Here is a 23,689-nt window from a genome sequence, read left to right as displayed (position 1 = left end):
TTGAGGTGTAAGGCTCATTGCATAATGAAGCGTGAGGCATGAGGCGTACGCCTCAAGGCATAAACCCTTCTAACCATAATTTTAAAACGATTATTACACACTAATAACAAAACACTAATATCTACCAACTAACCATATTACACATTAACAACTATCTACTAAGCAATAACATCTAATAAAACTATTAATTACAAATCAAATGAAACACTTACATCTACCAACTAAGTACATTTTGCACTAACTATTAATGACTATATATATAAATATAATTACCCATGACAAATGAAATCTAAATTTTGTGTCACACAAAACAGTCACAAAATCTAAACTCACTAAAATATATCCAAAAATCTAAATTTTTGCGTTAGTAAAATAGTTGCTACAAAATTTAATTTGGCAACACTAAACCAATCCAAAAAAAAATTGATTCTCGCACCACCTAACCAATTACAAAAAGTAAGGCTTATACACCTCCAAACGATTTTTTAAACATTAAAAATGTAGGATGTATCATTAAAAATATAAAAACAAGTAAAACCTTCAAAGCATCAAATAAAAATAGTATCAAACATCAAATAAACAACTACTACAGGCCTAGAAATAGTATTTTAGACCTTATTATACTTACCTCTATATATATATAATTACCCATGACACGAAATCTAATTTTCTTGTCACACAAAATAGTTGAAATCTAAACTCACTAAAACAGATCAAAAAGTCTAAATTTTTGCACTAATAAAATAATTTCTACAAAATCTAATTTGGCAATACTAAACCAATCCCAAAAGAATTGGAATCTTACACCACCTAACCAATTACAAAAAGTAAGGCTTATACACCTCCAAACGATTTTTTAAACATTAAAAATGTAGGATGTATCATTAAAAATATAAAAAACAAGTAAAACCTTCAAAGCATTAAATAAAAATTAAACATTATCATCACTCGTAAAGTATCAAACATCAAATAAACAACTACTCTTGGTCTAAGAATAGTATTTTAGATCCTATTATAAACTAGAAAATAATTAAAACAAAAAATAAAAGAATCAAACACAAAAAAGAAAAAAAAATGAGTTTTTCTATATAAAAAAATAGGTAAAGAAATTCAAGAGGCATCAGCCTCAAGGCATAAACCCTTTGTAAAAACCTCTTATTATAAACAATCTACTACTAACCATTAATTTTAAAATCATTATTACAAATTAACAACGAAGCACTAATATCTACCAACTAACCACATTACACACTAACTATTAACAACTATCTACTAAATTGTAAAAACAACTATTAATTACTAACCAAACGAAACACTTACATTTACCAACTAACTACATTTCGCACTAACTATTAACGACTACCAACTAAATAGTAATAACAATACACAATAACCACTAAATACTTACCTCTAAACTCACTAAAACAGATCCAAAAGTCTAAATTTTTGCACTAATAAAACAGTTTCTACAAAATCTAATTTGACAACACTAAACCAATCCCAAAAGAATTGGATTCTTGCACCACCTAATCAAAAAGTAAGGCTTATGCACTTCCAAACGATTTTTTAAACATTAAAAATGTTGGATGTATCATTAAAAATAGAAAAACAAGTAAAACCTTCAAAGCAAAAGAATTGGATTCTTGCACCACTTAATCAATTACAAAAAGTAAGGCTTATGCACCTCCAAACAATTTTTTAAACATTAAAAATGTTGGATGTATCATTAATAATAGAAAAACAAGTAAAACCTTTAAAGCATTAAATAAAAATTAAACATTAAAAATGTAGGATGTATCATCCCTTATAAAATATCAAACATCAAATAAACAACAAACAAAGAAATAGGTAGAATAAAACACAAAAACAAGAGAGAATTATGAATTAAAAAAATATATATAGGTAAAAAATTCAAGAATATACATAGAAATATTACATACCTCAAAACCTTAGTGGATCCTTGATTTCTTGGTTATATTTGATGACAATCTTCGTTAGAAAGTTGTAGGAAACAATGGATTCAAATTCGATAAATATTAAAGCCTCTAAGAAGAAATTTTGGTATAGATAGATTTTAAGGTTTTAAAATGAGATTTTGAGATATCTCTTGAATACAAAAAACACTTCTTTTTAGTATGATTATGTAAATAAGAGACATTGAGAGGGTATTTGTGTAAAATAAAATAAAAAAATAAAAAAAATTGACCCACGATTTTGGGTTATGTTGAACCTATTGTGTAAGGCTCATTGCATAATGAAGCGTGAGGCATTACGCATAAGTCTCAAGGCATAAACCCTTTGTAAAAATTACCTCTTACCATAAACAATCTACCTCTAACTATAATTTTAAAACCATTACACACTAATAATGAAGCCCTCATCTACCAACTAACTACATTACACACTAACTATTAACAACTATCTACTAAAAACTAAACTTAATTTCTTGGTTCTATTTGATGACAATCTTCATAAGAAAGTTGTAGGAATCAATGGATTCGAATTCGATGAATATTGAAGCCTCTAAAAAGAAATTTTGGTATAGAAAAATTTTAATATTTTAAAGAGGGATTTTAAGAGATCTCTTGAATAGAAAAAATACTTCTATTTAGTAGGATTATGTAAATAAGAGACATTGAGAGGGTATTTGTGTAAAATTAAATAAGAAAATAAAAAAAATTGACCCACAATTTTTGGTTATGTTGAAGCTATTGAGATGTAAGACTCATTGCATAATAAAGCATGCCTCAAGGCATAAACCCTTTGTAAAAATTACCTCCTATTATAAGCAGTCTACCACTAACCATAATTTTAAAACAATTATTATACATTAATAACGAAGCACTAATATCTACCAACTAACCACATCACATACCAATTATTAATATCTACTAAACAATAACATCACCTTACGATTTTTAGTCTATTGAATTTTAATTAATTTGAGACATTGGACATTTTATGTGAGTCAATTTTTAATCATAAAAGGGCAAGGAATCAATGATAAAATTTAATCCTTATCTTATCGTGTGTCCCCGTAGGAATGCCCTTTTTATGTAAAAGTGATACGTCTAAAGTGTGAAAATTGGGAACACATACAAGCAAGCAAAAAAAGGAACCCACTTACAATGGATTCGTGGTGAAATAACTAACCTCCCGTTCTAGACGAAGGATGATTGAATTGACTCAGGCCACCGACACCAATTTCGATATACGAACCCGAGGGGCCGAGACAGTTACGTCTCACTGTCCTCCTTCCTTAAATCTATTACAATCTGGGCCTTCCCAGATAAAAATTAAAAATTGACAAGTAATCCTAACAAATCTAGAAGAAATTTAACTGTTCCAAAGCATCCTCATCCTCCACCGTCAGAAATCCAAACCTACAAAATCAATTTGTCAAAACCCAAATCACTAGAAAAAATTAAATTCAAAATTTCAGTCTTAAAACCAAAAAATAATGTAAATGATGAATCTAAAACACAAAATCTAATTGAAGACCCCATTTTCGAGAAGAAACATTAAAAAATGAAAAGACAAACCATAATCAAACCCAAATAACTATCACAATAACATTTTCAACTAAAAAACTTGCATTTCTCGAACAAATGAAATAATTCACAAGAAACATACGAACCTTATAAATTATACAAACAATCTAAGGTTTTCCAATTCTTAAAAAAAGACAAATTTTAGGAAATTCTTATCTAACTAAAACTAATAATACCTCCTTAGCAATTTTTAATGTTCAAGGACTTCTAGTGCATATGTTGTTAGTAAGTTTATTTGAGATTTTGCACTAATTAAACAAATTCAACCTTTCCCATTAATAACATTATCAAATCAACTCACTTGAACAACTATGAATTTTTTAAATCTAAAAGATTGAATATGACAACTCACTACCCTCACATTGTTTTGACCCGATTTCTAGTCCCAACTTTAAAATGAAGTTAATTTTCCAAAACAACCTTGACAAATCCACTAAGGACTAATAAAATCTCGACCAAGATGACACCAACCATAACCTTAAAATGTAACCCCAACACCTCTCTACCCCCTTAAATTCGAATACTAAAACTCCTAAATTCAAAATCCGAACTCAAAACGTATAAAACCCAAATCAGATCTTCTTCTTCTAGCAACACTAATTGTCATTGTCGTTGTTGATTGGATGAAGTAGAGAGCTTCAAAGACAAAATCGATTGATTTGTAACCATAGATTTTTTATTCAAGTTTAGATCTACCATCCTCGACGAAGTTGGTGGAACCGAAAATATAGGAATCAGTTGTACGATCTTTGAAAAGAAATTCATTTTCTATTACCCTAGTTTGGAATGCTAGTTGTGTAGACTGAAATTCTTCCTCTAGAGGATAATGATCTTGAAGAATTAAAACAAATGTTGCAAGTATTGACATCTTTGAACCAAATTCCTACGTCAACTTCCCAACCTAGCAAAAGAACCTATGTAAGCCTAGTTGGCATGCACTTTTAGTGCTTCCATACTTACAATAATGCTTCACATATTTAGGGAGCTCAATACCCTTGTATTGCTGTACTTCTAACAAAAAATACTAGAAGTTGCACCCAAAAAAAAAGAAAAGGAAAACAAATTACAAAACAAAAACAACTGAAAAATATATTACATATGTAGCATATAGTTATTATAATTTTCTATGATAAGTGACGACATGTGATTATTGAAGAGAAATATGTACCGAAAAAAAAAAACGGAAGACCTAGTTGTGATTTAAAGAGAGGAGAACCAACCTTATTGAGAGTACGGACTGTAGCAAAACGAAGCACTGGCTTGGATGAACTCAAAAAGAGTTGTAGAATAGTGATGGAATCAATTCTTGGTTGGTCACACCCCTCTACTCTATTATTTCTCTCACAACTTCTAAAATCACCATTACGTTCCATACAACCCTCAAGATAATCATAGAAAGGACTAGCCATTGTTTGTGCTCAAACCCGATTCACGCATTACCTGCACAAACAAAAGGAAACGAACTACGGCATAATACACTTGCTCCCATCTCAATATGAAATCCCAAAAGAATTGAAGTCTAATTCTTTGAACAAGTCGTCTCTAATTTGGACAGGAATTATTGACTATGATACTTACATGGAGATAACATTCCAACCCTACTCTAAATCTCTTGTAAATGGGTACTTAAGAAGACATGTGGTTACTTTTATGACAAGCAACAATATCTAAAAACAATGTACAAGATTAGGATCTGATCAATTAGACACAAACATGGTCATGTACAGTGGATGAGCTTCATCTCTGGCACATTCAACCATCATTTTTCTACAAGTGTTTAGACCCACTAAGTGAAAAACTTAAAATACACATTAATTCATATAGAACCAACTTCAAGCAAAGACAAGATTACTTGTTGGGGTCGTGGAATTTTAGTTTCAAGAGGAACTTAATGACTAGGAGCACTAGTGTGGAGAGGCTTTTGGAGATGATTGAGTTTTTTAAACCTATCTCAATGCCACCACTACCAAATAATTAAAGGCCCATCAAAGTTACACGAATAAAAATAGACCAAAACACATTTGCCTCCTTTGAGGTGGTAGAATGGTAATTTTAGATAGTTGTAGTGAGGGTGAAATAAACATATTATGATTAGAAAAACAAGAGTTTAGGGAGAGTTATAAGTATTTCTGAAACAAAACTTATTTGCAAAGATGGATGTATCTACACTTCTCTAAATATTTTTACCATTTTCCTAAACCACCCTATACACAAGATATTGTAATTCGCCTGTTTATAAAACCAAAGATAGATATTCAAAAACATATTTACAAAAATGGATATCTCTGCATGCCACACCATATACACAATCTATTAGATTATACTACCAAACATAGATCTTCATCTATATAATCCATAATACCAAACATACATATTGATACTGAGAGTGTGACAACAACATAAATTCTATTGGGGGACTACTTCTAATGGCTTGCTAAACACAGTGGGGAATGATTGGTTGCATGCAAGCAAAGGGTGGTGCAAAGTCAGAAATTTTCAGAAATTGCCCAAGTCTGAGATCTAAGCAAATGCATTCACTATAACACCTCACTTTTCTAAAGTGGTATAGTGAATGCATTCACTATTGCCTAAGCGAATGCATTCACTTGTGGGGTAATGTACTCTCGATTTTTCAGATCACATTTTATATAGCGAACGCATTCACTTTCAGGGGTATGATTTATCAACCGTATTTATTGTCTATGGCAACGAATGTCAAGATAAATTCGCATTGAAATTAAATCTTACCACCTTTGCAACCTCAGCTTCATTACCTGAAACACCAATATATTTGAGTAGGTATGCTAATGATGTGATCTTGTCAGGCGAAACCATATTTAACACAATTATAGTGGATTTGGTTCTGTGTAATTGTAAAGGATAATTGGTTCTGTGAGAATCCTATCTTGCAGTACCCTTCTCATGATATAATATTTCACATCAACAAATAAAACTACACAGGGCCCATACAACAAATAGAAAAATGTAGCAAACATGAAATTCAGAAAATGTTAGTTGACTTTATGGAACAGAAAACATACTTAACCATCAAATTTAGAATGTCCGTCGCACGACGATCTTCACATCGCTTCTGATTTCCATAATTCTGACAAGTAGCAACATATGTGAATTTCATGTCAGCCACAGCCTCTAGTTGAACATAGAGTGATCTTTGGCTCTTCTTCTCTTCCTCTGATGGAACAATAACTGCCTTGTAGCCTTCTAAAATCTCTATATGTTCAAAATGAAAATAATCACCACATAATCACCCAAAAAAAGATTAACCACATCACTAGAAACATTGCAAAAGAAGTTTTGTTGTGGTTACCACTTTCAGAAGCCATGTTAAGGAAATCTTGAAGCTTCAAAGCCCTCCGATAGTAAATCATTCCTCTAACTAAAAAACCAATACCGTTCATAAAAATCAACACACTAGGTACCATAAGAAATTAAAGGGGAAAAAATTCATTGGCTACCTATTCTGCACAATGTTTATCCTCTAAGAGAGACCCAATGAAGGAGATGCGAGATGTTTTCTTCATTTTCCATAACCTCACTTGCACTTTTACAATTAAACCTCTCCATTAATCAAAAAGTAGTGCTCTTGATTTATTTTGGACATATTTAAAACCTGGGAAAAATTTTTATAGGTAAACAGCAAGTAAAATAATTTAAGATCAACAATCACTCTATTTTACGAAGAATATGAAAAATAGCTTAAAAACAAGAAAGTGCATGGCATCAAGTATTTCTCTAGCGAATCACTCTATTTAAACATTCTTCTGGGTGCGATGGCGTGGGGTAGGGTGTGATTCTATAGACAAGAATAGCAGGAGGGATTTTCAAAAAATGGGACAACTGTACAGTAATAAGTGGACAGGTGTGCGCATTCTAACGTTACACAGAGACACATACGTACCAACTGAAACAATAAAAGTTTTAGGTGAAGATATGAAAAGTACACGTTTAAAAATTAAAATAAATTTAATCTAAGTTTCACCATGAAGTCTAATATATATAAATATAATTGGGGCGGGGTACATCAAAATTGCCCCCGCCCCAAAATGGAATTGATTTTTTCATTTCTAGTAACATAACCACCCCGAAATCATTTAAAAGTGAGAAAAATCGACCCTCTAGGGGTGGGTCGAGGCACCGGCGAGAGGGAGCAAAATTGCCATCCCTAGTAGGACTGGATTGGTGCATAAATTGCAATGGTAAGACCAGGCTACTTTGTTTTCTAAAATTTCATGTTAAAAACAATAATCATCAACTTCAAATAATAAAAATGAAAAATATAAGCAAATAAAAGACATTGGGTCCACAGAGGCAACCTTCATGGAGAGGGACTGAAAAATTAGAGAGCAACCTGACTAATCATAAGAAATAACTTGCAGTAACTTATCTTAACATGAAAATTAAAATTAAAATGACAAACAAAATACCTCAGATGTAGCTAACGCTGAAGGCAAAAAGGTGCACAAGTTCAGCAAATAGAACTTGCGCTCTTAGTATCTTCAAGATGTCAAATGTTTATCAAAAGAAAAATAATACAACCATGTAAAAGTAGAAATATGGAAGTACTTTGTGAATGTGTATTGATTAGACCTACGAATCAAGTTGAATGAATGCGTATAGAACCATTTATTGGGTTATTAGGTCCAAAAGCATTCCATGACCCATTCCTTTGGAAGAATCCAGTGTTACCCATCTTTGACTAGGGATAGGGGGTTTATATTTTCTTAATAAGTATAAACCACATTTGGGCTTTGTTAAGTAATCAAGATTTATAGCAAGGGGAGAGGAAAATCTTTAAAAAAAGAGTTTTACACAAAAAATTAAACCGTTTTGCTTATTTAAGTTATTTTTTTGAAAAAAAAAATCTTGTTTATAGAGAGCGTTTAGAGAGTGAAAGCAACCTATATCATTGATATCAACACTTAAGACTCTCAACCAACTTAACAAGCTGGCGACTTCTTCCAACTAATGACTTTCTTGACTTCGGTCTTGCATAAGGGACTGAATGGGCAGTTACCTGTTGAGCTGTTAGATCTACAAATGGTTTCAAGACCATTTGGCGATGAAGATTCAAAAATGGCAGAGGTCAATGCTATGTCGTGAAGAAAGTATTTTATAATGATTAATTCTTATCGATCCTTCACTTATAGAAGCTAATTCATCTAAAGGTTTATTGAGCTAAGGATGTGGAAGAAAGTTCTTCAAAAGACATCGATCTCTTTGACTGGAAATGGCATCGGGACGACCTGGTCAATGCTTATGTAGTGTTGTGGGGTTTTATATCAAGCTACCAAGCAATAGAAGTCGTGAGTTTACAATCTAAATAGCTGTAACAGAATAAAGAAATTTAGAGTGCATGTCAGTAAAAAGTCATTATTAGTTCAAACTAGCGGCAACAATCTGAAAAATGACGTGTTTCATATTACAATCCACAGGCCCATAACACATCAAAGGGTTTCCACTTGTTTCTATAGGTTTCAGAAATAGTTTTCTCAAGATAAGAATACACAATGTTGAGAGCCTTTACGAGATGTAATTTTGTACCTGGAATTCAACATTCGGCAATTGGAAACACAGATCCGATTTTGTCATGTCCAAGACAATAGCATTTGATATTGACTGGGTAAGGACTCATTGAACGTGGTTGTCCTCATCACCCATGAAGAAACAGAGAGTATACAAGGCAATTTCAAACTCTGGGCTCACTCCAACCAAAGTGCTTGATAGGGATTTCAGAACACCATTCCATTCAAACTGAACTGTAAGCAATTGGGTTTCGGAGTCTGGCTGCATGTGCCCACACAAGAAAATTTACATGAGTGTTGCACATCCAAGATGCTAAAAAACAAGATATAAAATGTGGGTGTGTTTGTGTGGTAGGATGGGTGGACCGACAACTCAGTGTATAAGGGATAATCCTAACAATTTGATTTATTGAAGTTTTTCTACATTGCTTGCCATTTATATGGATATTGTGAGTTAAAAAGCCTTGGGGTGGCAAAAAATAGTTTTCTAGAGAAAAAAATGGGTGAAATGGGGAAACAATTTTCTTTCTCAAAGATATGATTCATTGAAATAATATTCTGTGAAACAAACAGAGCCTATTGATTGAATACCTTGTCATTTATTAATGTAGTATCTTAATTTTTGCAATAGAAATTCAGAAAGTGGATAGAAAGGAAATTAGCTAGTTTACAATAGAGTGCTACATAACAAATGCATTCCTATCAAATTAGAAGGAAAATTTTAAAATATGACAAAAACACCAACCATGCATTATGGAGCTCAATGTTGGGCAGTCAATGTTAATAAATTGAGCTTAGTAGAGGTGAGGAATTGAGATGGATGAGTGGGAAAACTGTCACAGATAAAATTAGAAATGGAAGCATTCGAGAACATGTAAGAGTAAGCCCCAATAGACAGAAAACTAAGAGAGAGTCAATTGAGAGGTAGAAGGAATATGCAACTTGAAGGTGCAAACATGGCGAGAGGAAGACTCAAAAGAAGATGGATTGAGATAGTGAAAATGGTTATGAAAAAACTTTCGGTGATAGAAGACGTGGCTCTGGACAAAATTGAATGGAGGAACATGATTAGTTTAGCCGATCTCAAATATTTAGGATGGGGGTTTGGTGGTGATTTCTTGTGGTTTCCTGTTATTATTTCTCTATGTTGAAAACTATGTTACAACAACTAATATTAGAGTGCAAATGAACCAAACCTCAATTGCATTGAGAGATACTTAAGGTCATTTAACTATTGTACCTTTTTCCATGCTGATTTCACTTTAATAGTAAGTAAAATCCTACATGACCAACAAACTAAGTTCTTTACATTAAGGAGTGCAATGTAGCGTGTGAAATACTAGGTTTCACTCTATATTGCATTACACATAACATCCTCTTGTTTTCCCTTCCTTGTATCTAGCACATCCTTCTCCAGTATCCAAACCTATGTTTCGTCCACATATATGACTTGTTTCGAACTAATAAAGCTAGTGCTACACTATTGATGCAATAAATTGCAAAACTGTGTCATGGGGTGAATAACTAGAGTCATGGACAGCTCTTAGCAGATGTCAATCATGGTATGGTTACAAATAAGTAAATGCTATTTTGTGCAATGATAAGGAAATACATAATTGAAGATAAAGTTACTTACAATTTGCCCACGTCTTCGAGGGAAAATATATCCTTGGTAGTCAACCCTCCCCTTTGCTTCTTCTAGGTATAACTGTAAAATGAGAATCAAAATGAAAATAGTAGAGTTTTGCTTTTTTTATCTTAAAATTTTATTACTTCGAAAAAAAAAAAAAAAGAAGAAGAAGAAGAAAGAAGGAACATATTAGATAATGGCATCAAGATACAAACCTGAAGCCAGTTATGGAAGCCAGACACTTCATGTTCCCCACGTTGCTTGATTTCTCCAACAAAAACATGCTCAAAAGTAGATGAACTACTAGATGTACCACCTCGGCCATAAAGATCAAACCAGAGACCTGTCATCATTCTCTTAAAATCCTGATAATTCTCAGATACGACACCCTTGGATGCAAGATACTTGTGCAGATATTTGATGGGTGCAGTTCTACTGATTTCCTCTATAAATGCATCTTGTTCTTGCCTTTCTTCAGAGGTGACTACTTCTTTAGACCCTTCATTTGGGTTGTAATTATCTAGAAGAGAACAGAAACGAGAATAAGTAGGCCTTTTGAATATGTCTTCACTCAACCAGTCAAACAGGCTTCCTTGAGCCATATCGTCCTTTTGGTAGGTCTTCTTCCCTTCACCGCAATCCATCTGATAATCCTTGTTAGGTACCGAACGGTTTGAATCAAGTTCCCATAGCTTACTGCAAGCCTTTGAAAGGTCGGCAAGCTCATCTTCTGAGGGTTCCATATTAGCACAATAAACCTCATTAGAGTATTCCTGCTCACTTGGAGGGCGTTGTTTATATCCGTGCCATTGATCCATAGATACCTGCAAAGAAATCACTGAAAAAATTTATTGTACACGAACAAAAAAAATAGAGTTTAATTTCTTCATAAGATCACATATGAAGTATCACAATATATATATATTTTAATTAGTAGAGGATTTTATAAAGAGCAAGTTGAAGACCAAAAATTATCAAAGGAGATTGAGAACATCTGATTTAGTTGAGTCATACAAAGGAGCGAAAAAAAAAATGAACAAGACATGCAAGGAAGAGACGGATAACCGTCTACAACATTATCCCATTTAAAAACAAAATCCTCATCGAACAAGCTTGTAAGATCTTCAAATAACTTAAACCGATGATATAAAGAGGCTAACAATATATTATAAGTCTTCCATTCCTTCAAACTATATAGTATTACAATCCTTCCAGGGTCCCCAAAATACTGCAAATAGTAACAGTATACAAAGCATCCATCCTATAAAAGAAAAGAAAAGAAAAAATAGGCCAACTTTGAGAAAGGTCCAACAAGCACTCATGCACATACAAAAAAACAAACAAAAAGAAGAAAAGAGGGGAAAAAAAGAAAGAAGGGTCCAACTGACATTGAAAGAATTAAAAAAAGAAAACTGCCCACATTTCTCTTGCTACTTCACAATGAATAAAGAGATGAACTGGACAATAAAATAATAACATTTAATTTGAATAATTCAAGTTTGAATTATGTGAAAATCATACCAACAGCTGAAGTCAAGTGCACAGACACTATATTTTAATCCAACTTCCAAATTTGAGTAGTTTACTGTATGAGGTTACAATTTTCTATTGTGGCTTTTGACGTCATAAACTCACAAAACGAAAACGTGGCCTTCAATTTCACCTCCTTTCATTGCAGGAAAATGATCAGATCAGCAAGAATTGGCAGTGATTTGGTCAATAAATCAGTGAAAATAGATTGAAATCAGATTGGATTAGTGAATGCGGTGGGTTAGACTTACCCTCTAGGGTTAGGGTTTCGCAAAGGAGTGTGAAACGAGAAATGTTAAAATTCAATTAGACTGATCAAAATGAAATTCGGATTTGATTGGGGTTTTAAATTTTTTGCCATGTCAGAGATCCAACAGTGCTAGCAATGGGTCGGGTGTGGGTCGAATGAAGCTATTTCCATATCCTTAAATAGAACCATGTAAAATACCCAGACAACAGGAAGCTGGAGGACCAAGCATATATGAAGATTACTCACCTGATCCTTCAAGGTTATTGCAGTTTGAGTTCCCACTTCAATTGTTTGCTCCACAACCTACACATCAATCCTTAAGGTGAGGATACACTGATCATAGCAGATTATTAAGCAAAAAATAAAATATTTCCAAAGTCAATTCTACACCATTTTTTAGCATTCAATAGCCTGATCAATCTCATTCATCTTGTTTCTCCCAGCATAAATAAGCTCTTGATTAGACATTGCTACAAGACAATCCAAGTCAACAACAATAAGATGTATAGACAAAATCAAAGGCACTGTAGGCAGGCTCACCTCAAGGCAAGGCTCTCATAAGGAGAGGCATTTTCCCCCAAAAGTTTAGTTCGATTAGTCCATATCAATATTCAAGAGCACATACCATGAAGTATTAGTTGAAGAGACCACAAAGAGAATCAACACAAAACTAGGAATATACAATTATGGAACGGATGTTGGAGCACCGAATCTAGTGCTAACACCCAAGAGGAAGAATGTCCATTAAAAAACTATCCTCTAAAAATACCCTGAAGCGACCGGTTATTAAAAATATGGATGTAGAGAATGAAGAAGATATTTCCCATAAAAACATATTTGGATGGTTAAAGTAGAGGTGTGCTTCTAGAAGTCTATGTGACAAATGCATAATCAAATTAAAAGAATTTTTTTATGGAACAACAATAAGACTAACTATGCTCATCATATTAAAAAAAAATTAATCGTAGCCAAGATGAGGATGTTGAGAAGGATATGTGGACATACTAATGAAGATAAAAAAAAAATTAGAAATGAATGCATTAAAGAAAATGTACAAGTAGAGAAAGAAGACTAAGATGGTTTCGGCTTGTTCAATGAAGGCCAATTACAGTCCCAGTTAGAAAAACTATTCATGATTCCAATCCAAAAGACCATGGATGGAGATATTGAAAGCAGATATAAACATTCTCTCATTCGGATAAGTCTTTGGGAATGAGGATTAAATTTTTGATATTTGTTTATTAGTATTTTACATTGTTTATCCATTTAAAAACACCCACATGCAATGACCAAACCTTAATCCTTAGGCTTTGGCTAGTGAAATGCCTCAATGTTTGAAAAACCAATCTGAGAGATAAATCAAAGACATATGACAAGAACATAGGACAGAAATCAAATCTCACATAATATCATTTGAACGTTGTCCTCAACTACAGGGTCACTACCTCCAGCTCCCACATCAAAGAGTTCAACCCTTTTATTACCAAGGCTACTCATATACCTACGGTGGTGCCACCAAATTGAACGATAGGTTTTTGAGACATACATAAATCAAGCAAGCAACACTCAAAGAAAGAGCAAGCAAGAGCTAGCATAAAAGTCAAAGAACACGAAGGATGAACTAATTATCTTGTAATGACGGAAGGGGCTTTTGTTTAGATTGTTTTCTCCTACTTTCCCCTACTTAAATGTTGAATAAAAACATATCACACACAACCAGCCCAAAAATTAGCATGGTATAAGCTTGCAGACATACCAGTATAGGGAAATGAGTTTAAGGATTTGTTATTGCATACTAACAATATAGAGAGCCACCACTTCGTTCACTAGGACAACAAAGAAGCACCAGAGGAGGTAGAAAGAAATCTCCACTTGGCGTTGTAAGTGCAGGGCACATATTGTACCTCGAAGCCAGAAAATCGATAACCTCAAGGCTTTGTGAGATGTAATTTGGAAATGTCAACCATTCTACGGAACCATCTTTACTCGCACTGTGCTCCATCCCATTTTGGGAACCAAGAGCCATGTGGAGGTCAATTATGATTAATGTTATAGGCCCTGCACAAGATTGGGACTAAGAGTCAAGCACTCCCTGAACAGAATCAAACATGAATGTCAAAAACTTCATAACTATAACAAAGGAAAAGTGGAAAAAAAAGACCTACTATGCCCATGAGAAAGTGTTGTCAAGAATCGCCAATGTTCCTCCAATGAAAGTAGTCGGCGGATTAGGATTAGGATCATAGGCAATGCACAACCGAACAGGTATTCTAAAAATGTTTATCTCATGCCGGGACAAAAACTGTTTATGTCATGCAGGGACAGAAAATTGAAATCTTCTGTTATAATAAAGTTGCTTCTGTGTCTCCATGCAAGTTATTTTCCACAATATTCATTTCAAATGTGGCCGCATTATCATCCCACCCTGACCTTCCTGGATAGTCTGTTGTGAGCTAGTTTGAAGATAGAGCCTAAGCAAATGAAACACATGGCTATTACTTTTATTATTTAAGATTTAAATAATACCTTGAAGTGGTCACTAAATATAGAGGTAATTCTAGGTATGTCTGGTAAACCCCAACAGCATAGTGGTGGCTATCCCACCATTCATTGGGTCCAACATATGAGATAGCCAACATGGCTACTCCAACAGTTGACATGGTCTAATGGTCCAAATCATATAATATATCATGTTAATTTGAATGATGAGAAATAGTCTAGAAGAAGACAAAATGGTTGGATGGCTAAAATCATCCTATTATTAATATTTTGAAAGAAAAATAAAAGTCTAAAAACACTATTGACATTGTGCTCCATGGGAGATGTAGTATTGGGCCTTTGGATCTTTGATTAGTTTGGAATTTAAAATTCAGTTCTACCATCTCAGGGAAACCAATGAACCTTTAACACACAAAAAATGACTATCCCCCTTGAACCCAATTTCATTAACACTAATCCTATACCTATAAAAAATCTCTATCTATCTATCTATATATATATATATTATTCGGAGGCCCTAATCCTAAAGAGAGCCAAACATTTTTGAAAATAGGGGTTAGTTCAGAAATCTGGTGCTGATAGTCACGTATAACATTGGCAGCATCTACTACAAGTTTCACTGAGAAAATCCAGCATGAGTATTTTGGTTTAAAAAGCTTCCTAGGAATTTTCGGTACAAGGCTTTGATGATGATTAGTATTGTGTTGAATGCCTTAAAGCAAAATTTCAGCAACTTCTCACTGGATACATACAGGGACCATTGACAAACAGCTATCCTGATATGCATCGATTGTTTATCTCTTCACTACTCAAGCTGAGAAAACATACTGAATTATACGTAATTATGTACCTGAGACATGCCTCCAATAGAGAACATACATAAGAGAATAGATAAATATATAAACTTGTGAAGAATGACTCAAAATCCCAACCATGTATATATACAAAATCCAAAGGGATCTAAACATATCTTGATAACACATCTCGATTATACTAATCTCGAGGATGAGTTCCTTCCACCACAAACAGATCATGTATTTTCTTCATAAGTCACTGAATCCTGAACCTATACGAATATATGTACACACCATGAGGCATGCTTCCCAAAAAATTGTCAAATAAGTTTAACACAAGAAAGACATTCAAACAGTTGAACCCATAGCATGATCAAACAGTGTTCTGTGGAGCAAAGTATTAGTTCCAAGTTCAAAGCCACCTCATATTTGTAAGACAAGAAAATTGGCTTCATAAACAATAAACTAAAGTATATTTAAATAGTTAAAAACATATAAGAAAAAAGAAAACCAATTGACAAGATTCACAGGTGGTTTCACAAGAGTACAATTCTGATTTTTTAAGCAGTCCATCTTCCATTATGCTTGCAAGGAAGCTCAAAGTTAAGGGGATTATACCATCAATTTGAAAACTTCTTGTATTTCTAATTTTCACCAAAAACATCAAGTTATTTCAATAGAGTTCTTAATATTAGTGATGAACAACTTGAGTGGAAAAAATACCTGGTGCACAAGAAGTACTGTGGGAATAACAAATGTCAAAATTGTTACTTCAACTTTCCATAGCAAAGCCCTACACAACATCACAAAAAGGTCGGCAACACCTCCTAAACACAAGCAAAAAAGAATTAAGTTACAAACACAAGCAAAACTACAAAATAAAATGCCATATACAATTAAAGGAACCAAAATCAAAACCACAAACACAATCCCTTTTGTTCAAATAAACAAATCCAATGGTCAAGATAAAACATGAATCTTGAGGATAAATCACACCCAATTGTTGGATTTTGCATTTTAACTATTGAGATTGTGTATTTGTTAAAGGATATAGGGACTTTCACTAGTAATATCACACAATTTGAACACTTTGAGCATCACAATTTAATCTTACCCTTATAGATTATAACTATATTCACTCCAAGTAACATAGGCCATAGAAATCTATTTACTAGAGACACCACAAATGATCTCACCATCATCAATGCAAGCACTACAATGGTATTCATTTAATTTATACAATCTAAACCATCAAGACACCACAATTTGATCTGACTCCATAATATCACTATCATCACATCAAGACATAGATAACAACCATAACTTATTCCATTTATCACAGAAATCCTTCTTCAAAAAGGCCACATGAAATTACTCTTCACCATGCACAAAAATATTTCACCAAATTTTAATCCCAATCCTTTGGAATAATATTTTGACAAACAATATTGGTTGCATCATCCAACTTCAACGGGATTTATTTAAATAGAAACTCAAAATCATTCCATTTCCAATCCTAGAATTCAATAATAGATTTATAAGAACATTAAACAAACAAAATCTGAAATATTTAGCCCTAAGGGTTGTCATCATGTTCATCATATAACACTTAATCAGAACCATCAAAATATCACAATCGAATCTCGTTCTATGCACCTCACTCTGTAATCTTCACTACCATCAAAGTACAAATCAAAGATAATAATCTCACTACATAAATCAAATGAATCTTTTCTTTAAAAGGTCCACAAAAAAATACATCTTTCAAATTTCAAATTTTTAAAAAAAGTAAACTCAATTATTTCATTTTCAATCCCAAAACTAAAAAATGTTATTAAAAGTCATTCAAGAAAGTGAATATGAAATTTAATCCTTTAGTTGGAGACCTAGACAAAAATAATATCGATCACATCTACCAAATTTCAAACTTATTGAAAAGATAAACTCAATTATTTCATTTTCGATCCCAAAACTCAAAAATATTGTTAAAAGCCATTCAAGAAGGTGAATATGAAATTTAAAGTAATGTAAAGTCCGCAAATCCTATCCTTTGTGTGATTCTTATTCAATTTCGATGTTATTCTTTCCAAGTTTTCGAGTGTCATGGATCTTACTCATGTCTATGCTTGATTTTTATAAATGATAGTATATTGTTGCTATCTTTAAGAGAGTGACCCTACATGAAGCATTCTTCCCTTTCTCACCATCCAATCCTTTTGATGCATGTTAATTTGTTATATATGCACAAATTTCTTTACTTAAGTCACCATTTCTCCTCAAACCAATTTACATTTATTCTAACCCCAAAGGGTTGGCCTAGTGGAAAGTCTAGCCTAGACAAGCTCCTCAGGAAGGGTAGGTCAAGTGTTCGAAACCCCACGAAGCAATGAATTCCTTGGGGCCACCCCCTTCAGGGTCCCGTTCACCCTCAACTCAACTAGTTGCACGTATGACTTTTCGAGGGAGTGGTGCATGTGACCACGGGATTAGTCTCACCCGAAGGGTGGGGATACCTACGATAAGCAAAAAAAAAATATATAGATAGATAGATAGATAGGATTAGGATCCATGTACACACATATCTACTCATATATCTATAACGTGTTTTGCCTTATGTGGGCTAAAAGTTTTGGATTGAGCTGATTTTTGGTGAAGATGATCTCTATGACGAGAAGATCATCCCCACCAAAAATCAGCTAATTCTAAAACTTCTAACCCCATATTTATGAGTTGAAGACTTGTGGACTGTCCATTTTATGTAAATCACTTTTGACGAGATTAAAATTTTTGGATTGAACTGATTTTCGGTGAGGATGATCTCCTCATCATAGAGATCATCCTCACCAAAAATCAGCTCAATCCGAAACTTTTAGCAACATAGGACAAAACACGTTGTAGATATATGTGTACACGGAACCCAACCCATATATATATATATATATACACACATTTATTTAGAATTGTAATTAGCCCTTTTGTAAGTGATCATGACTTTTTCTCCCACCAAATCAAAATGTCTATTCTTTCAAGACTAGCTTTTACTCCTTTGAGTTTCTCCCTATTCGGATTTTTTAATCATTTCCTTTAGGACTTTTAGTTCAACTGGAAAAGTTAGCTAGCACAACATCATAGTAAAATACAGATCTAGGTAACATAGCTTCCTTTTTTTGTATGTTATAAGACTAAATAGGTTATAGTAAATGGCTTTAAATATATGAGATGCATTCATAATTCAATTTTCAATTCATTGATCATAGATTAATAATTCTCAAGGTAGAAACTAATTATTAAGTATTTGATAAAACAACAAAGACATACGTCTATTATTTTATTCCGAGTCCTCCCTCCAAATGAACTTATCCAAATGCCCATCAGATTCCTCGTCACACCACCATTCCTCACTTTCTATTCTTCTAAAAGTTACTCGACTCGTTGACCATGATGTACCAAATATAGCAGTCTGACTCTGATCAATAGGGAAGTAAATAAAAGAAATTAGAAACCAACCTATCTATCTGACTCTGATAGGTAGGAGTAATGAAACAAGGGAAGGAGTTGCATCTCACCATTTCCGCATCGATTAGGAACCACAGGCTTAGAACCTGATACAAAATCGATCACCTGATTCCTCTCTGGATGGATACTAGCAGGATAAGATAGGATATGATACTAACCATCATCTTAGCTTCTGCCACAAGACCCAAATATTAATCATCAAAGAGTTTAGAGAGGTGAAAACAAAAATTACAAATTAATAGAAAGACCAAAGTTATTGGACATAAATACCTTTCAATGGTGAGCGCAGCCATGTGGATCAGGATCTGAAAGTTTCCTTCAGCCAATGTTTGGTTAATCTACAAGTTAAATATGTTCTTGATAGTTGAATGATAGCTATTGTGAACAACTTCTTGGTTGATATGAAGTTGCACTTTTAACCATCAAGTGGTAAACCAAATGTCCCCAAAAGAAGCATAGAGTAGATATCCAACAAATTTAAGGGAGAAGATTGTAGATCCTATGAGAGTCATTGTCCTGAAAGAGGTTGTGTTTGTGTGAGTGTGAGTGTGTGTTGGGGGGGGAGGGGGAGGGGGAGCGGGCATCTTTGTTTGTATGTGTGGGTGGGTCGATGGGTGGATGGTTTGCGTTCTGATACACAAGAGGCATAATATTTTTACAATTCAATTAAAATAGTTATGCTTCTTTAAAAATAGCTCTAACCATGAAACAGATTTTAGATAGTTTGTTGTAGTTCATGAATACCAAAAGAAGGCACTAGTTCATGTATGGTTTTACCACATCATACCTTCATTTATTAGAAGAAAGTTCAACATTGAAGACAAACCACCAATGGATAAATAGTAACACAACTTTTTGGTTCCACCATTTTTGAACAACGTCACATCTAAAATCCAAAACCATGAAGGTTGATAATTGAGCATTCCTAAAAACCTAGAAGTACCTTAGTCAATTGTACTTCTTCAACAACTCAATGGCTATGTAGTTAATGTGAAGAAAGATGAAATCCAAAATTCTAGAACTCTGCTTCTCAAATAGTGTAAAAACAAACTAGCCCAAGACTCACAACCAAGAAGAAGAACAATTAAAAGGATGAAAAGGGAAAATATTAATTTAATTTAAGGAAATTTTACAAGTTGGAAATGATATCTCCACTTACACAAGGTATGAAATTTGGGGTGCTGATGGTTTCTTACTCACTTTCTCTTTTCTCAAGGGCTATTTCAAGGACTTGGTGGTGAATGGGATTCCCTACATGTACATATAGGTGGTGGAGGAAATTTATAGCATGTGAGAATGCTTGTTCAAGAGGATTCAACATGGAAAACAAATTTGCCACACATTCTTGTGTGGCAAGAGATGCAACATTATACTCCGCCCCTATCATAGAAAGGGACACCGAAATATTACTTCATGCTACACCATGCACATGCCGATCCACATGAGAAAGTGACATGGTATGAACAACACGTGAAGTGATGCCCATACAAAATTACATAAATACCCTCACTACATCCCACAAAATAAAATAAGAAAATAAAAATAAGATTTCTAGAAAATTCACTTTAAAATTTAACAGTTAAGAAGACCTAGTTAAACAGAAACGAAGATTATTTTTTTGTTTGATAGGTATAGCATTAGTAGTTAGCAAATGAAATTGGGCTCTAGGGCAAATTGAAACATAGATAAAACACCAAAAACAAAAAGAATTCAGCTGCAGTACATACCCTTAGAAGAAGAGATAAAAAGAATTGGGACTCACATATAACAAGATGTGCAATATAGTAAATAATTGAGACCTCAATAGGTAAAACTACATTGGAGTAGGAAAAAAAAACATAAGTAATATTTAAAATAAAAATCCAAAGTGAAATAATTGATGTGAACAACATTTCAAGAAAGAACCCGGTGACATTATTATATTAGAAGAGTACTAGGAAAGAGTTCAAAGGGGGACCTAAGTTGATATGGAAGTATTTGGATCGTCACCAAGAAATATTTCAAGCCAAAGCAGGACAAACTAAGCCAAACGAACCATCTTTTAATGACTAATTCAATATAACATCTTCCCTTATCAATGAAACCCACACAAATGATATGCAATACTTAAACCCCTTATGAGTATGGATAGTAAACAGAGGCAAAAGAGACAGTAAAGTCAACAGTGAATGTCTGATAGTCAATGAATAATTGAGACAGACACTTTTACTACTCATCTATTAGAAGAATATTCAACATTTGTTGTCACTGGGTGAAATAGTGAACTAGACTATTCTAGACTAGGTTCAAATATTAGGCCAACATGCAGTTCGATCACTATGGAAATTAAATGCAACCTAGTGAAATGTCAAACCTAGCCAGTGCCCAAGGGAGATGTACTTTTTTATTTCTTTTTTTGATGCAACAGCGAACCCCATTGAAAGTAGGACTAATCCTTTTAGATACACCATGCCACCACAAACACGTGTATCAAATAAATCACGGGTAGGAAGACTCAATCTCACGACCCTGGGGAGCAAACCCAGGCCGCTCAACCACTGCTCCACCACTCGGGTGGTTTATTTAATTTATAAAGTAAAATCGCCAATGGGGGAGACTCAATCTCACGACCCTGGGGAGCAAACCCAGTTCGCTCAACCACTGCTCCACCACGAGTGATTCATCTTTATTTTATCGAATAAAATCGCGAGTGGGGAGACTCAATCTCCCGACTCTGGGGAGCAAACCCAAGTCGCTCAACCACTGCTCCACCACTCGGGTGGTTTATTTAATTTATAAAGTAAAATCGCCAATGGGGGAGACTCAATCTCACGACCCTGGGGAGCAAACCCAGTTCGCTCAACCACTGCTCCACCACGAGTGATTCATCTTTATTTTATCGAATAAAATCGCGAGTGGGGAGACTCAATCTCCCGACTCTGGGGAGCAAACCCAAGTCGCTCAACCACTGCTCCACCACTCGTGTGCTTTTTTTTTTTTTTTTTCTTATCCCCCTTTTTATGATTTTGCATTAAGATTTTCAGAGGATGAGCTTTTTAGCCTTTATGCTTTCACACTTTTGAACTTCAGGGTATCATCATTTTTCAACCCAGGGTTTACTATTAGGCAGCCTTTTCCAATGGCACATACCAATGGCGGCTTTCACACTAATGTATCACTTTTTTTCTTTTCTTTTTGGGCTTCATTTCTTTTCACTTTTGTTTCTCATCCTCTTTTTTATGATTTTGCATTGAGATTTTCAGGGGATAAGCTTTTTTAGTCCTTTTGCAATGTGGTGGCTGTCACACTTTTGAACTTCAGGTATCATCATTTTTCAACCCAAAGTTGACAATTAGGCAGCCTTTTCCAAGGGCACATACCAATGGAGGCTTTCACACTAATTATAAACAGTCATTTTTACTACATCTCAACCCATAAGGAAATAACTAAGGAAGCTCAATCAAAGGATACATATAAGATCACATAGTGATAAAAACTGCAACATGGCCACAATCTAATCCTTGCTAGTAATAGACAGAGGTGCACTATGATCATCAAAGACTAACTAGTTGAATCACCCTCTAATTGAAGAGTAGTAAAGAGCCTATCAATTGAGATTCAAAGAGATCTAACTCATACTATAGACTCAACTGCTCTAGATTCTTAGATCATAATTTGGATCAAGATATGATCAATACAATGCCAATTATAATGAACTAATGACTAGAAAATTTTTAATATTTAAAATTTTAATTTTAATTGTATTCAGTTGAATATGTTAAATTTGTTCCACAAAACATGGTTAAGAAAAATTGGTCTAAGATAATTTATCAAAAAAAAAATTGGTCTAAGATCGTGATCATCAAAGACTAACCAATTGGATCACCCTCTAGTTGAAGAGTAGTAAAGAGACTACCTATTGAGATTTAAAGATATCTAACCCATACTATAGGCTCAACTGCTCTAAATTCTCACAACATAATTACGATGAAGGGATGATCAATACATAGGGTTCCTAAAATGCAAGTCACATAAGAAGATTTCAAATTATTTTTATAATTTCAAAAAGAATCAAGAAAATTGTATTTCAAAAATAATAAGTAAACAAAAATGTATGTATGATTAGAGAACCATATGACGAATGAAATGAATGCAGAAAAAATAGAGTAGATAATTGAAGAAGTATACTACAATATATTATAAATGAATGTGATTTTTCTAATTAAATTATGATACTTAAGTTTTAAGTGGACTTTACGTAGTGTGATATATTTACTATTAGATTGTCCTATTTGGTTTGAAACATGTAAGTTTTTTAGAAAAATTGCGAAATAGGAAAACAAATTACTTGTTAACCTACATAAAAATACTTTACACAAAAACTAGTTGGTGTGCAT

General features: G+C 33.7%; 1 protein-coding gene across 1 annotated transcript; it reads right to left on the bottom strand.

Moving 5' to 3' along the window:
• Positions 1–3,100: 3,100 nt before the first annotated feature.
• Positions 3,101–23,532, bottom strand: LOC147381479 (uncharacterized). The gene is given in 14 exon segments (XM_086430360.1): positions 3,101–3,383; positions 4,772–4,991; positions 6,593–6,782; positions 6,880–6,948; positions 7,028–7,147; positions 8,748–8,856; positions 9,114–9,203; positions 9,206–9,356; positions 10,731–10,802; positions 10,940–11,548; positions 12,751–12,807; positions 16,521–16,590; positions 19,364–19,485; positions 19,584–23,532. Coding segments are annotated over 7 exon segments (1,053 nt in total). The 5' UTR covers positions 19,375–19,485; positions 19,584–23,532; the 3' UTR covers positions 3,101–3,383; positions 4,772–4,991; positions 6,593–6,782; positions 6,880–6,948; positions 7,028–7,147; positions 8,748–8,856; positions 9,114–9,120.
• Positions 23,533–23,689: the final 157 nt, after the last annotated feature.

This window comes from Akebia trifoliata, unplaced genomic scaffold (assembly GCF_017979445.1).
Source record: "Akebia trifoliata isolate Shusen 1 unplaced genomic scaffold, ASM1797944v1 Contig00401_ERROPOS105446, whole genome shotgun sequence".
Classification (NCBI taxonomy): Eukaryota; Viridiplantae; Streptophyta; class Magnoliopsida; order Ranunculales; family Lardizabalaceae; genus Akebia; species Akebia trifoliata.
This window is presented reverse-complemented; position numbering and strand designations above follow the sequence as displayed.